The sequence below is a fragment of the Coptis chinensis genome, chromosome 8, assembly GCF_015680905.1.
Source record: "Coptis chinensis isolate HL-2020 chromosome 8, ASM1568090v1, whole genome shotgun sequence".
Classification (NCBI taxonomy): Eukaryota; Viridiplantae; Streptophyta; class Magnoliopsida; order Ranunculales; family Ranunculaceae; genus Coptis; species Coptis chinensis.
In genome coordinates, this window is record NC_141463.1 from 25,702,118 (window position 1) to 25,717,124 (window position 15,007).

The 15,007-nt window shown below is 36.3% G+C and overlaps 1 protein-coding gene across 1 annotated transcript in view; it reads right to left on the reverse strand.

Annotated features, from left to right (window-relative positions):
• Positions 1-429: 429 nt before the first annotated feature.
• The window catches only part of LOC147480764 (E3 ubiquitin-protein ligase UPL6-like), a 31,028-nt gene continuing 16,450 nt past the window's right edge, over positions 430-15,007 (reverse strand). The window contains 21 exon segments of the mRNA XM_086576382.1: positions 430-1,240; positions 2,048-2,137; positions 2,238-2,309; positions 2,536-2,609; positions 3,278-3,358; positions 3,497-3,586; positions 3,668-3,838; positions 4,886-4,952; positions 5,538-5,572; positions 5,574-5,606; positions 7,864-7,962; positions 8,740-8,865; positions 8,986-9,126; positions 9,336-9,422; positions 9,504-9,590; positions 9,853-9,996; positions 10,772-10,810; positions 10,812-10,869; positions 11,200-11,498; positions 11,871-11,983; positions 12,194-12,275. Coding sequence (XP_086432508.1) covers positions 1,174-1,240; positions 2,048-2,137; positions 2,238-2,309; positions 2,536-2,609; positions 3,278-3,358; positions 3,497-3,586; positions 3,668-3,838; positions 4,886-4,952; positions 5,538-5,572; positions 5,574-5,606; positions 7,864-7,962; positions 8,740-8,865; positions 8,986-9,126; positions 9,336-9,422; positions 9,504-9,590; positions 9,853-9,996; positions 10,772-10,810; positions 10,812-10,869; positions 11,200-11,498; positions 11,871-11,983; positions 12,194-12,275 — 2,055 coding nt within the window. The 3' untranslated portion in view covers positions 430-1,173.

The following is a 15,007-nucleotide window of genomic DNA, read 5'->3' on the forward strand; positions in this document are numbered from 1 at the left end:
ATGTCATACTCGAATGTTATGTCACTTTTTGTTACTTTTTGGTTGGATTAACTTGTTTATCCGAAATAGTAGTTTATGTGCCTTTTTTGTTGTATTGACTTGTTCACCCGGTTTGTTCCGGTTCTACCCTCGCAAATGTGGCTAGAAAACGCGTGCACCATTAGTTTCGGTATATCTCGCTCACGGTAGATTGCATTCATCAACGTTTTTTATTTTTGGAATAAACTTACACTTGTTTGTAAAAAGATACATGAGTTTGTTATACATTACTTCCAACTCCTGCGTGGGTTCTTTTTAGTTGACATCTGTTAGAAAACCAAATGTGCTAAAAAGGGAATTTAAATATTTTGCTCCCCATTATATATTTCTGTTCAATAAGAAATCATTTCCCACAAAGATACATTCGACAACTATAATTGACCATTCAAGTAGAAATCGAACAAGACGATGGATTTTTTTTTCGAATAAATTTCTATAGTGCATAATTACAGGTGGTCACATGGTGAATAACACTCTAATGTGCTCGCCACCAAATTCTGGTGGCAGATCGTTACGTATAAAAACACATTTCCATGGCACCTACAACATTTGAGCAAACTAGTTCGTCTTCTGGAGCAGCTTAGCCTACAATAGGGTCAATAGGCATTCAGTATCCTGCACTTCGACTCATGCTCAGCATGGCATGCAGGTGAACAAATTTGCGTTTGAGCTCATGAATGTCTTCACCAATTCCAAATGACATACCTGACCTTTTCTATCTGGCAGTGACGATGGCCGGTTGTTAAAGTTACAACTTCCTCGTATCTCTTCCATGGCATTACGCAACTGAGACCAATGATAAATAACAGTGAGAGAGTGATATCAGTATCCACCTATTTACATGCTTCCAAGGACATGGGGAGATTGTATAACACACGTCTGTAGACCAATCTTCCAAGTCCCAATTCCCATACATACAAAATTTACTGCATCAACCCAATATGCACACAACATCTGCTTGTGTGATCTTTACGACCTATACCGCTACCTCTTGAGTGTGCTTTCCTACTTGGCCCCAAATGTAGTTCTCACAGCCTCATATACTTGAGTTAGAGTCTTGGGAGGACAATGTGTCGCCACTATTTCATCAACAGTATATAATACCAACTTTGATGAGAGCACATTCAGCTGCAATCAACTGAGATCAAAACCAGCCTCTGCATTAATTGCATACAGCAACTTCTGTTCCAGTTGTTCCTTGCTGATCACAAAACATTAGAGAGGAGCATAAGGCAAAGAGGATTAGAATAAATCTACATTACATGGACATGCCATACTTTGAAAATAATCCGTGTCGATTACATATCCACGTGTCCATGTCAGACACATAATGGACACATATTGTGTGTAATGTACCTCAATTTTTTATATTTCTCCATGTCAGACACGGATACAGACACACCTATGTGTCAATGTAACATAGCAACAAACATACTGTAGATTAAAGATTAGTATATTACAAATTATGGTTCGTACAAACTACATTATTGAGAGCATTTATTCTTTTTCTTCTTTTCCTACTACATAATTACTGCAGATAGACCATTACTTTCCAGCATCCAAAATGACATAATGGCAGCACTGGACAGTGAAGGAATGTTAACCTGGCTTGACCTATTCAACTGTACACACACACACATTCAAGCTAGGAATAGACATAGACAAATCCTTTATAAGCTAGAACTATCACGCTAATGCGACTGTGCATATTGTAACTGTGCCTAAAGAAAATAAAGTAATGTCAATTTCAGACCATCTGAAATCTCCAACAATTGTGTCACATGGAGGTTGCAAAATCTTTAGTAGTAGAATCCATGGTTTCAACCTATAGCTTCTCACTTTACACTATCGACACTATGATAGATTTTTAAATCGGAGCTTTTGTCCTTAACATTCAGAATCCCAACCCATGGATTAACTAGATTTTTACCAGAAGTTGCCTTACTACTTTTTTCTAGATGAAATGGAAGGAACGAATATACACAATGTATAGAGTGCAGTCACAAACTTTCCATAAGGTGGAAGCTTTAGAAGATTCATGCAAGTAGCCGATGTTGGCAATCGATCAAGAGCTTCTTCAGAAGCATCAGCAGCAGTCCTGCACTTGAGCAGGTTTACTCAGTAACAAATAGGAAAAGAGTTTTTAAAATGATAAGATGACAGTAATATCATGATTTCATTCTTCAAGGATATATCACCTCTGGATGCAGAACTGCGGTTCTAGATGCTTGAACCCAAGCAAAGGTCCACGAGAGCATCCTGTCACAAACCTGCAAAAGGTGATTGATCAGTTGAACTGAACTCCAGTGAACCCTCCCTTTTACAGAAATTGTTGTACATATAGAGGCAGCAAACATATGTCCTACAATATTCTGAGTACTTCTTTCTGCTTTGCAACCAAGGCCATTAAGTAGCGGGGAGTAAAAGAGCATTTAGACTGTACACTGAACTGAAATGTACCAAAATGATAAGGTCTATGGTACAACAATTACTTATTTCAAAAATTTCTTCTGATCTTCCAGTGAAAACTTCTTTAGAACCTCCCAGAACATCTCAATAACATAATTTTTCTGCCAAAAAAAATCAGGTTTATACAATTAAGTAGACTATGATTGAGATGTGCCTACGAACTGTCAAAAATACAAAATGCCTTATGATCTAACGATACAAAATCAGTTCAACCACATCATAGTAAATGTATTTTTTAGGAGATACTTGAATCTACAAAGTCTTTCTACAGAGCTTAAAATTCAATATGTTACATCACTGGTTATAAGTCTTGGCAATGCTAGGTTTCTCTTACCAATTAAAAATATAATTAGGGCCTTTGACCCCCCCCCGAGAGATACTTGCAAACTTACAAATTCTATCTACAGAAAGCTTGAAATTCAACATGTTACATCACTGGTAATAAGTCACGGTTTCAGTTACCAATTTAAAAATAAGTGGTGCCTTTTGACAATCCCGCCCCCACCCCCACCCCACCCACACCACTTATTGTCACTTGTTGGGATATGAAATGCAAGAGAAAACACAGTGGATCATAAGACATGACACTGCAATACAAACATATAGCTGAAGAATGTATTTGCTACAATTAGATAAAACAAAGAGATACTAACAAAAGGAGACAAAGAAATACTATACATTTATGGACCAAAATTAGTTTACTGATGTGTAAACTGAAGGGTGTGCACTAGCAGCCTTCATTATGCAAGGAATGGAAAAGAAGACTTACATTATCATAGCCACCATTATAATGAGTATAAGAACGCAAGTCATCAACATTCAATCCCTCAAGTGAACCTGATATTAAAAGCTGTCCCAGAAAATATTAATTATATGAATTAATAAAGAATACAAAATAAAATACAAAGAAGGGAGATCAAATGTGATTGAACAAGCAAACCCACTCAAAGGAAGGCCAATTACAAGCTTGTGATAACGAAGAAATTACCTGTAGTTCATGCTCATTGAACATTGATATCCAATCTTTCTCTATAAGCTGCTGAAAACCCCTCAAGAAGTGTGAACTTTGGCTGCGTATCTGCCAAAGGACATCATATATAGTGTCATGCATCAGAGTGAAGATTTGTTTTCCAATACAACTTATAACCATTATTATTACCTGATAATTCAAATGATGGTTGGCCATTTGATGAATATATACGATAACATTCTCTTTCGTAACACGGATGTCTTTACCCCCAGGCAATAACTCCTCCTCTATTTGCCCTCCATATTCATTGGTTACTACAACAAAGTATAGTTCTAACTCCTCTATATCACCTTCATAACGCTGTAGATAGACAGTTACAGTTAGATCATCCACCGCATATAAAAGATTAAACAAAATTATATACATTTCTACTTATTACATAACCAGTAGAAGATAATCAAAATATGTACAGAAGAAAAATGTCGCATCTGCTTGAAACTTAGAAAAATGTCGTGTAACCAAATCACCTTTAAAAATAGAAAATCACTGTAATGTAATTTGAGATAGAAGATGTGTTTATTTTTAAGAATTCAAACACAACATAGAATACTATGTATAGACAAAGTCTTTATAGTCACCCATGAGGTCACCCACCCAACAAACAAAATGAAGGGAGAACTTATCCAAATGAAGCCAAAGAATAAGGTTTTTTTGTCAAAATAACCCTATAAACACATATTTAAGAATGCCAGATGAGGTGAATGTAGAACAATTGTTAATTTTACAGAGGGATTGTAATCATAGCTTTCAGTTCCCTATGCTGAACACTGACTCAAAATACACCTCCAGAAAAGCTTATGGACCCAGGTTTCACGGGACTGATAACTCTTTGAGGCAGGTGCTTTTAGTCCTTTCTAATGAGACCAGCTACATTGAAAGTAATTATATGCAACTAAGGATTGTATGGATTTAAGAGCACCACGAATCAAAGTTTTTCATGTGCAGACCTGAAATGCAACAACATCTTGCGTACCTAATATAATGCCATATTAAAGGAGTAAATTACTTGCCTAATATATGCATGGTGTAAATTACTTACCTAATATATGCATGGTTTTTCTTTTAAAAATAAGTCAGGTAAAGCACAAAGTACATAACTATCTGGGTGACAGCTCATGGAATTAAGATATCATATAATAAAAAGAGAACACATCACTTGTTTCACCCAGAGTTTCCTCATATCCCGGAGTTGTTAATTTATGCAAGAACAATCTAATCTGGTGAGGCGAGTTATTGGATGCAAAAAAGATAATGTTGAATTAATGATGATTTCAGAATCTTTCAAGAAACATAATCTATCATTAAGCTGCAGAATTGGGGCAAAAAGAGCAAGAGAGAAAATTTCACCTTCAAGGAAATAAGATGATGAGACAGTTCTGGGTCCAACGACGGCAAGTCATTCAAATAGTTGTGCCTAAGCAGTAACATCACGGTTCAGAATAGAAGTACTTGTGTTTAGATAAACTAGACAGAATAGTAGATAACTCCAAAGTAAGATATCCAGATTATGCAACACCAGTAAAGGCACCAAATGATAATACACCTATAGAAACAGCCAACATTCCACATACTATGAACTCGGCTATTACTTGTATGCGGACATCAAACAATCCTCCGTTAATGCGTGTAGGAGGTAAGATTCTTTTTTAATAAGTAACAAAGTTGGCCCCTTAGCCCACTCATCATGTGCCATACCACCCCTTGCGAGTGATTTGATATGAAGATTAATAGGTGGAAGCAACAATTATCCTAGGACCACCAAAGTGTGTCTGCATGAAGTGACATGACACGCGACATCATAAGCGTTGACACTCACTAGGCTCCTATGTGCATAACACGTTATATCTTGACCACTTATATCAAGAAATTTTAGATGGTAAGGACTAAGCAGCAATTAATAATGCTTTCCACTATCGAAAAAAGAAGACCACTTAAGCATATAACTGGAAGACAAGTACATAAGAAATGACCATCAATTGCAACAGTCGCGAGAACTCACTTTTGTTTTAATTTGCTCAAAAAGAACATCGCAAAATGGTATGTCAACAAGAATCCCTCGAACATAAGCCTACAAGAACAAAGATGAAACCATGAATTTTCATAAGAAAATGGTCCACATGTAAAATTTCAAGCACATTCACATATATGTCATCTCCTTAATCTCTCTAACATCTATCCTAGTTCCTCTCAGCTCATCATCCACTCTGTTAGAGTTCTAAGAAGACATCTCCTGAATATTTTAGGCAGTTTCTATTACTGTAAACCCTTATTATTATTATATATATATATATATATATATATATATATATATATATATATATATATATATATATATATATATATATATATATATGAAGTGATACAAGGCCGTATCTTCTTTTTCTCCAACTTCTCCATTAACAACAATACAATTTTACTCACTCGAATTAACCTCGTAGTTACCATTTGTGGTTGTCCTCGACCTATTCTTAGTCTCGGTCTCCATCTCTCTGATACCAATTTTGATTCAACAAGGCCCAAGCAACTTTGATTCAAAAATACCATCTTAAATTAAAACATTTAAAGTTTCATTCTCCAGAAGAGGAAAAGCATTCTCTGAAATCAAGTTTCTTGAAACATTGAAACCAATTTTTAGGTATGTGACATTGACACGAATACATGAATCAGAATTTGACAAGGATACAAAGCATCAAACACTGTGAAATACAAAAATTCAGGTCTATAGGCCTTCAATTTCTTGTGTCGTATCTGATATTTTTCTTCTTCTTTTTTTTATTGGGGAGCTTGTGTTAAATGAGATCAGTAACTCAGTAATAATGGCGATTTCGAACTCATCACCCAAAGGTTTTACCTCTGGTATCCAACATTGTCACCTATATGCCTATCCAACACGGATTTGTTTGGAAACACGGAGTGTTGATGGTGTAGAAATCATTAGGAGACAGAGAGCTACCTCATTTAGTAGTTATTCTATTGCTAGATTATTATAAAAAATCCAAAAAGAAGTGAGAGAAACATGAGCAGCCGATATAGGTGTCAAGGAAAATATGTGGTTGGAATAAACAGGCAAGTGCCTTTGCCTGTTTATATTTTGATGCCCTTGCATCATAAAAGCTAGGGGTGGAACTTGGGTCGGGTTAGCACAAGCCCGATGGGCTAAAACCCGACTTTTGCTAATCTTGGGCTAACATTTCAGATCTGTGGTCCGGGCTTGGTCTTGTAAAATCAAAGTCCGACTTGGTTTCAGGTTGGGCTCAGGTTAGAATATCAAATAACCGAAAACTCCTAACTCGTGTGCATATGTACATTTTCCATTCTTTCTATTCTTGTAAAAAAATAAGGTTGAGACTTGAGAACATCCATTTTTGAGAGAACAATGAAATCAATCTGATGTATTCTAGGGTTAGAAACCTTTGTTTTGAGTCCTAATTGGTTCATATGTTACTAGGGATTTTAGAAGCATGTTTGGTTGCTAATTTGGTGTTTTTAGCATAGGTTATTTTTAGGTTTATTTGTAATTCCGAAAATTAGTTGTTTTAGTTTCTAAATTTGAATTAGAAAGCTAGCCTCTAAATTCATAGTTCATTTAGTCTATGTATTGAGTTGTAGGCCTTTGGCCATGGTTGGTTATTAATTAATAAACTTTGTGTTTGTGTGAGAAAGGTTTTGTCTTTGTGTGCTCTTGTTATTGATTATTTGTAGGGTGATTACAAGCAATAATTTGTCATCTCCCTTCTCATATTTGTTGGTTTCAAGTCCGATTGTCGCACATAACAACCGTAGTGGCTCACAAGCAACCAGTTAAAGTGATTCTCCGGCGTCCACGTTCATATCTATATGCACACTAAGCATCACAATCAGGTTAGTTTCCCATTCAAATAACCAAATCCCTTTGATTTTGTTAGAAGATTGCAGTTTTGGTGTTATTTATTTCCTAATTTCAAAAAGAAACCACGAAGCTTGACCAACCCGACGACCCCCGAGTTGGGCTTGGGTTGACATATTTTGGTCGGGCTAGGGCTTGGGCTGAATATTTAAAAACTGACTAGGGCTTGGTCCCGTGCTTTCGGTCGCAGCATTTGAGAGCTTCGGGTTAGGCCTCAACCCGACCCAACCAGCCCAAATTGCATCCCTAATAAAAGCTCATTTTGACAGAATAAATTAATATAGATAAGAAATAATCTTCGGAGATACATGAAAATCATGTAATCTCTATCTTCTAGGTAAGTTGGACCAGCTAAGAGCCTATGTTCTTTCAAGATCTCAAGTATAACTTAATAAACATGTTATTGGATAAGAAGTAATTATCAAACGAGATAGCATACCTTTCCAAGGACAACCCCAAGGAAATGAAAATATTCAAGATGTTTCTCATGCACGATTCCTGACCCAGGATTAGGATAGAGAAGGTGGTCAGCTGTTTCCTGTAATTAATAGGCGTTAATAACACTAAATTGTGTAAAATCATAGTATTAAGCATACACAAACAAACTAATTTTGAAAATCCTCAAAGTGAGTGAGGATTGAGTGGTCTAGTTCTTAGACTACTTTTCATAAATTTCCTTCCTGCGTTGGATGGGTACAAAGTACAGCGCCGGATTCAGACATGGGTACAGAGGGTCTGAAACAATATTTAAGAAAAAACACTCAAGGACTCGGATGAAAATGTGATAATTAATTATAAAACAACTATCTGAGAAGTTAACAAAACAACTTTAAGTAAATATCCATAATGATCCCTGCACATAATCATTTATTTAATTTGGCCCATTTCTAAATAAGGGTCATATACAATTTCAAACTTTTGGTAAACAAACATCCGATAATACCCATACTGAGTGATGATACGCCTCCAACCAAATGCCCCAACACTCGGAGAACTTTCAAAGTCTTAAAACCAAGTAGGACACTGAGAACATGAACCATATTCAAAGTCAAGCACTGATGAAGAATTAATGTACTTTCATTTTATCGTTTTTGTTATTATTATAATTACTATATTCTTTACTTTTTATTTTCAATTTTTTTTTTTTTTTTTTTTTTGCCCTACACTCCGAAAACTTTTCAAAAACTTCTTTCATTAGTCTTAACAGCCAGGTAGGCCACTAAGAACATGAAGTATACTGAAAGTCAAACAGGACACATGAAATACAATGTGCTATTCTTCTCAAGGAGAGCATATATTTCTGATAACTATCAACCTTAAATAAACCATACTGCACATTAAAGGCCGCTCGAGTGATGTTCTCCATGAAATCTTTGAAAATCCCGCCTCCGTCGATTCCAGCTTCCTCTACCCCAAATTCATTGACAAATGTTACTCGAATCTGTAAAAATAAAAAAATAAAAATTGAAAATTGAGAAGAAAGAAAAAAAGAATGAAAAGAGAGAGAGAGAGAGAGTTAAAACTCTCAAGTAATATTAGTGGGAAAAGCTGAAATCTGTACCACGCCCCGGAGATCTGCTTCAGACAACTGACTCATCTGACGAAAAGAATCTTCAAATATTCGATCTCGTCTGATACTGAACCGGTTTCTAGCTGAAGCACCATTAAACCCTTCCCTGTTCCTTGCATCTCTTAAAAACGACTGTTCAATAGTTTCAATAAAGTTAAGGTGAGACAACAAATACAACAAAATAAAATTTTTAAATGAAATGCATGCAAGTTTCAAGGAAAAATTTATTCTCAAGGCACACATTCACCAATTCGATGTTCTTAATTCTGAAAAGGTTTTATCACCATCAAAAGATATGCACAACATAAATGGAAATAAATTTATACTCCCAGATTACTCACAGTGAATATTTTCACCCTGCTTGTAAATGGCACCAAGAAGGGAGACTGTCTTAAAATGTCATACGCTCTGGTATTTTCAATTAGAGCCTGGGAGAAACAATAATCAGAATTTGCAGATTCATGATAAATTCGCCTACATTTAAAAAATGCTAGTGTGACTTTACCAACCTGTGACATAAAATACTCATCAACAACTTCCAGTGCATGGAAGTCGCTGGGTACCACAAACTGTCGTCTATTATTCAAATCTTGCAACTGAAATGACAACATGCATTGCATAAGAATTCAAATGAAAAAGAGCAACAATAGAAACATCCAAAACTCTCCAATATATATGTTTTCATTCACAAAGTATTTTGGTAAGTTCCAACTTGGTAGAATTTCAGCATTTCAAAGAACTTGATAAAACTGATTTTTTGAGAAGGCCCACGTAAGTAAGATTTATATTGCTAGTGATAAATTTGAAATAGGATTTATTCGACGACAAATATGAACAAATGTGATATAATTCATATACCTGTGTAAGGAGCTCAGAGGTTACAAAGCTAACTCTGTTTTCAATATAACCCAAGGAGAGCTTCTTTCTTCCAGACAGTTCAGTTGTAGGCTTCACTGAGTTGGAGGGCATTCCAGGACCTACCCAAAGGAGCTGCCATAAGGCCTGTATGTAGAAGGAAATTCACATCATAGCTGATTAAAAAGCTAGGTTACATTGACACGGGCACGTGTCGGTGTCCGACACGGATACGGGGTGTCGGATACGGCGAGCAGTTGAAGATCGACACGGGGACACGGATAGGAATAATTAATTAATTTTTTAATAATTATAAATTTATTAAATTAGATGGTAAATCAGAAATTCGAGGTAAATTAAATACAATATGTGTCCGTGTGTGTCCAACACGGATACGGACACGGACACGTGGATACGTATTTGACACAATTTTTTTTCAAAATATGGCGTGTCCATGTAACCTAGTTAAAAAGTGATTAGCAAGGAATGGTAGTTCACAAAGCTCAAACTGAATGAAAACAATTATAGTCCATAGTCATGCTGTCTATGCATGTCTGAGGACTTAAAAAGGATAACGTGTTAAATGTACCAATCAGTATGTCCTGTGGCCTACTACTGGTCAAGACTTCTTAGGTTGGGACCAAGGTCTTGGGTTCAGTTCCCACCTTCACCGGTTAAAGGGACATTTAAGGGATTAGGGAATAAAGTTCTACCTATTAAAAAATCAAAAGTACTGAGGATCAAAATATACTTATATACATATGTTTTGTTCTGAAAATAATAGCACACTTTTCATACAGAGATAAACCATAAATTTTAAAGGCCATAATTTTCCTTTCTGATTTTAATAGTTTTATTAGACTGCTGGAATATAACAAAGGAATTACAAGGAATAAATATTTTTAAATTAAGAAGAACTTACATGTCTAAGTATAACAATCAAGCTTCTGACATCCTTTACTTGAGAGTGGTTTCTCCTGCTCATAAAATTCTTCATTGTCTACAATCATGAGCATATGCCTGATAAAGCACAAAAATTCAGAGTACTGATTTTGAAACCATGTTTCATGGGTGGGGTCCTGGAGACTCAAATTTCTTTTCCAACATCAAAAGAACTACATGTCTTTCCATCCAATTGTACTTCTTAAAGTAAAGGAAGTATGTGTACCTATTTGTAATTTGAAAGTACCAATTTGTAACACATGTTCCTTTGATTTAAGGTACACAGATACCAACCCTTTGATGTAATACATGTACAGCTAGGATGTTGGTTGAGAATACAAGTCAAAAGAATTTCAGCCCCAAAAACCCAGTCCTGTCGTAACTACAAGTTTAATAAAGTACACTTACTTGTATACAGGACAGAAAACAGCTAGAGGTAATAGCCAACCAGGCGCATCTCCTGGGAGATTTGCTGCTAGGTCAGACAAAGATGGCCATAGCCGACTTTCATGGCACAGCTTCATAAACTTCCAAAGCATAGGAACAAGCATGGTTCTGTACGCCAGTCCAGGCATAATGCGCTCAACAGGTAAAGTATTGAATGTGGTGTGCAAGAAGGCACAAATTGCTCCAACACCTGAAACATCTTCATTATGTAGCTCTCCCCCATGTGAACCATTGAGGAGTGAATCACCAACAACGTTTACCTGTTAAAGATAAATAGCATTGATTCAAAGTAATGGAATCACTTCCAACTAGGAACAAAAGAGAAAGACAATGGATTTGGTGAGTGATGACATCAGTAATGAGGAAGATGAAGAGGACAAGTCGACTCAGCAGTTCGGGGGAGGTGGGGGTGGAAACGAAGGAGGAATAGAGTGGCGGACTAGTTCGGTGGGTTCTGGGCAGGGTGTTGGTTTGGGTGGTATTGGGTTTCCTTTTGTTTTTGGTTTTTTGGTTGTATCATCTTTGTTAATGTTAGGTATGGGGCCAAGTGGCCAACAACACGTAACCTTGGTTACCTAGGTGGGGTACTGTTTATTAATATAATTATTTTTACTAAAAAAAAAACGGCATACAAGTTTTGCAAGAAGATCCGAATTGATTGCATCCGTGATCTGTTGTTCCAGATCGGCATCCATGGCAGGAAGCTCTACAATATATTCCTCATCAATAGCCATTTCATCTTCACCTGATACATACAGTAAGTAAACTAAATGAAGAAAAACAAATAAAAAAAAAAGGCAGAAATCATAAAAGTCAACAATTGCTGAGGCAAATATGAAGGTGCCAATCAATATTTTATGTTACAATAATTGATAGAGATATTGAATGGCAAACCTTTCCTAGATCTTATTAGAAATACTTTTGAGTAATCAAGTGTAGCAGAAGAAAGACGTACTTTCTTTGCTTCCTCTATTAAAAGATTTTAGAGGTGGAAGCGCATCCAGCATATATGCCGAAACAGCTGCAAAGTCTATGGCCTGATCCAAATAAAAAATGGAAGAGAATGTTACACATACAACGTATCACTATTTGTGGAATGAACTGATCATTCAGATTTGGAAAGTAATTAGGATCATCGACATAAAAGTTCAGAAGACTGACGAGTCCAGATTCCCAGTATTGACAAAATATGAATGATTGGCTTATATAGAGACAAAGAAAATGACGGGCCTTCCCAAGTAGAAGACATTAATTGTTTACATAAAAATACCAGACAAACAAAAAGCAGAGCAATCATCTATCAACAAATACTCCAGTATATAAAACTTAGAACAAATAATATGCCATCATAAGATGGACTGATAAAAAGACAAAATTTAAGGGGTATAACAAAGACCATACTTTTGGATTGTGGAAAATAAAAGCGGAATGAACAAGTCTGAGGATGACCTATATAAAACCTGGTGACAAGAGAGCTTGATAAATATCAAGCTAATCAAAGAATCTGAGCATGTGCATGGCTAATGATTAAAGAATCTAACACTGCAACCGCGGAGACGGTGTCATTATTACAGCTACAGGCCATACACCGAGTATCTTTAGAAAAAGAGAATCACAACATATTCTAGAGAAGGTTACTTTGGCAATAGTTCCTGCCGTATGTTAAAATAAATTCATTATTGCATATAGCATCTCCATAAGAGGAACTTTGTTTTACAAAATATCCGAGAAGCTGGAAAGCTGATCATAAAGGAACTTCATAGACAACATTTAGTCATTTACAACTCTGGCATTCTTCCACAGGATTAAGGAGCAACTAGAAGTCCATTCACTCGGAACTTCCCAAAACTTGTTTTGTACTAACCCACAATTGCATTCTCTGACATAGACGCATCTTTCTCACGGAAAAACTGAACTATTAAAAAGTATCAGCAATTGAGGCCTACTGTTCTAGATCATTCATGAATTCATCCAAGAGGACATTGAGACTGTTGCTTAAGCTCTGAAAGAGGGTATTTGACTTTGAGAAAAGAAAGCCTACACAAACAAAGATTTGGAAAAAGGTTTTGAAACAACGGGCCAAGTAGCTACTCCTGACGTCATCATGATCAGGTAAAAGACTCCATATCATCTCCTGAGTAGGGCTAAATGTTGTGTTTTACTTGAGACTAGACATCAAACACCAAGTTGAAAAAGCACATTCTGATTTAGAAAGTTCCAACTTCCAAGTAATTCCCAGATTACTAACATAAAGGGAGAATTTAATCTAATCATGGCAGGCTTCGTCAACATATCACTTCCTTTTTTCATTTTTTACGGTAAAGTGTATATTTTATTACTCTCCAAAAGATACAATCCTTACCTTTTTTTTCTGTATCGGTAAAGAAAGAGATTTATCATATATAAACAGAGAATACAAAGCAATAGGATGACACATCCAAAAATAACATTACAAATACGACAATAGCAAACTGAAAAAAGACAAAACCAAAACAACTAAATCTCGCTAAGCATTGCCTAACAAAGATTCCCATCTAAATACAAATTTTCTAACAGGAGTGTCACACGATTCCTCCCTATCTTTGACCAAAGGAAGACGAGACCTTTTATCAAAATAATCACCTCCTCCACTAAGTGCGATGTATCCTCAAAATGCCTCCGATTCGATTCCAACCAAAGTCCCCACATGATCGCGAAAGGAGTAATATTTCATATCTTACACGCCTCTATAACTCCTTCAAGGAGTGGGGAACAAACCAAACCACCCGCAATTGTCAAAGAAAATGAAACTACACCTCCCAAGAGAAAGGAGAATGGATGAAAGAGACTACTCTACATCAAACGAACACAAGGGGCAAAAGTTTACAATGATTTTCTTTCTTTTGATAAAGTTATCTATGGTTAGCATTTCATTTTGTGCAGGACACCAAATTAAAAAAAAAAACTTGACAGAGATAAAAGAGCTAGGGAAATTGGTTGAGGGATTAGGTCGCTGAAATAGAAAGGTTTGGTGCTAAATGTCTAAGCATTGCTAAAATTCCAAAATCGGCAATCACCGTTTGGTCTCACAGCATGGATAGTCTCCAATCTCCCCAAATTGGCAGCAAGACTCACAATATCCCTACCTGTCATGGAGTTGTGGATGGCAAAGTCCCAACCAAAATGACTACTATCAACCCAAATGATTTCCCTAACAGGATTCTTTAAAAACTGGGGCAATTTTTAAAATTTGAACAGGCATCGAGTCTCAGTAAGTCCAACAACAATGGTTGACTCACCAGCACTTCCTGCCATAAGTTAATCCTAGCACCATCTCCTAATTTAAAGCTGAACTTACTCTGAAAATCCACGAAACCCTTTGAATCTCTTTCCACACTCCACACCAGTATGTAGTAGTAAGCAGAACATTATTCCATGATTTCCATCCCATACTGGTCTCCCCAAATCTAGACCTAATCACTCTTCATCACAGTCAGTCTTGCTCCTCCCAGAACCATTCCATGCCAAATTAAATTGATGCATCCTCCTCAAACCCAAACCCTTGGCTCTCTTAAGCAAACACACTATCATTCAATAAACGACGTGGTATCTATGGTTCTCCTAATCATTCTATAAGAAGTTCATCTTAATCCTCTCAATATTCTTAGCCACACTCATCGGCCTAAGAAGAATAGACATGTAATCAAATGGAAAGTTTGAGAGAGAGCTCTCAACCAAAATCACATGCCCCTTTGAATAATGTGCTTGTGCCAGCATTTTAAATTCCGCC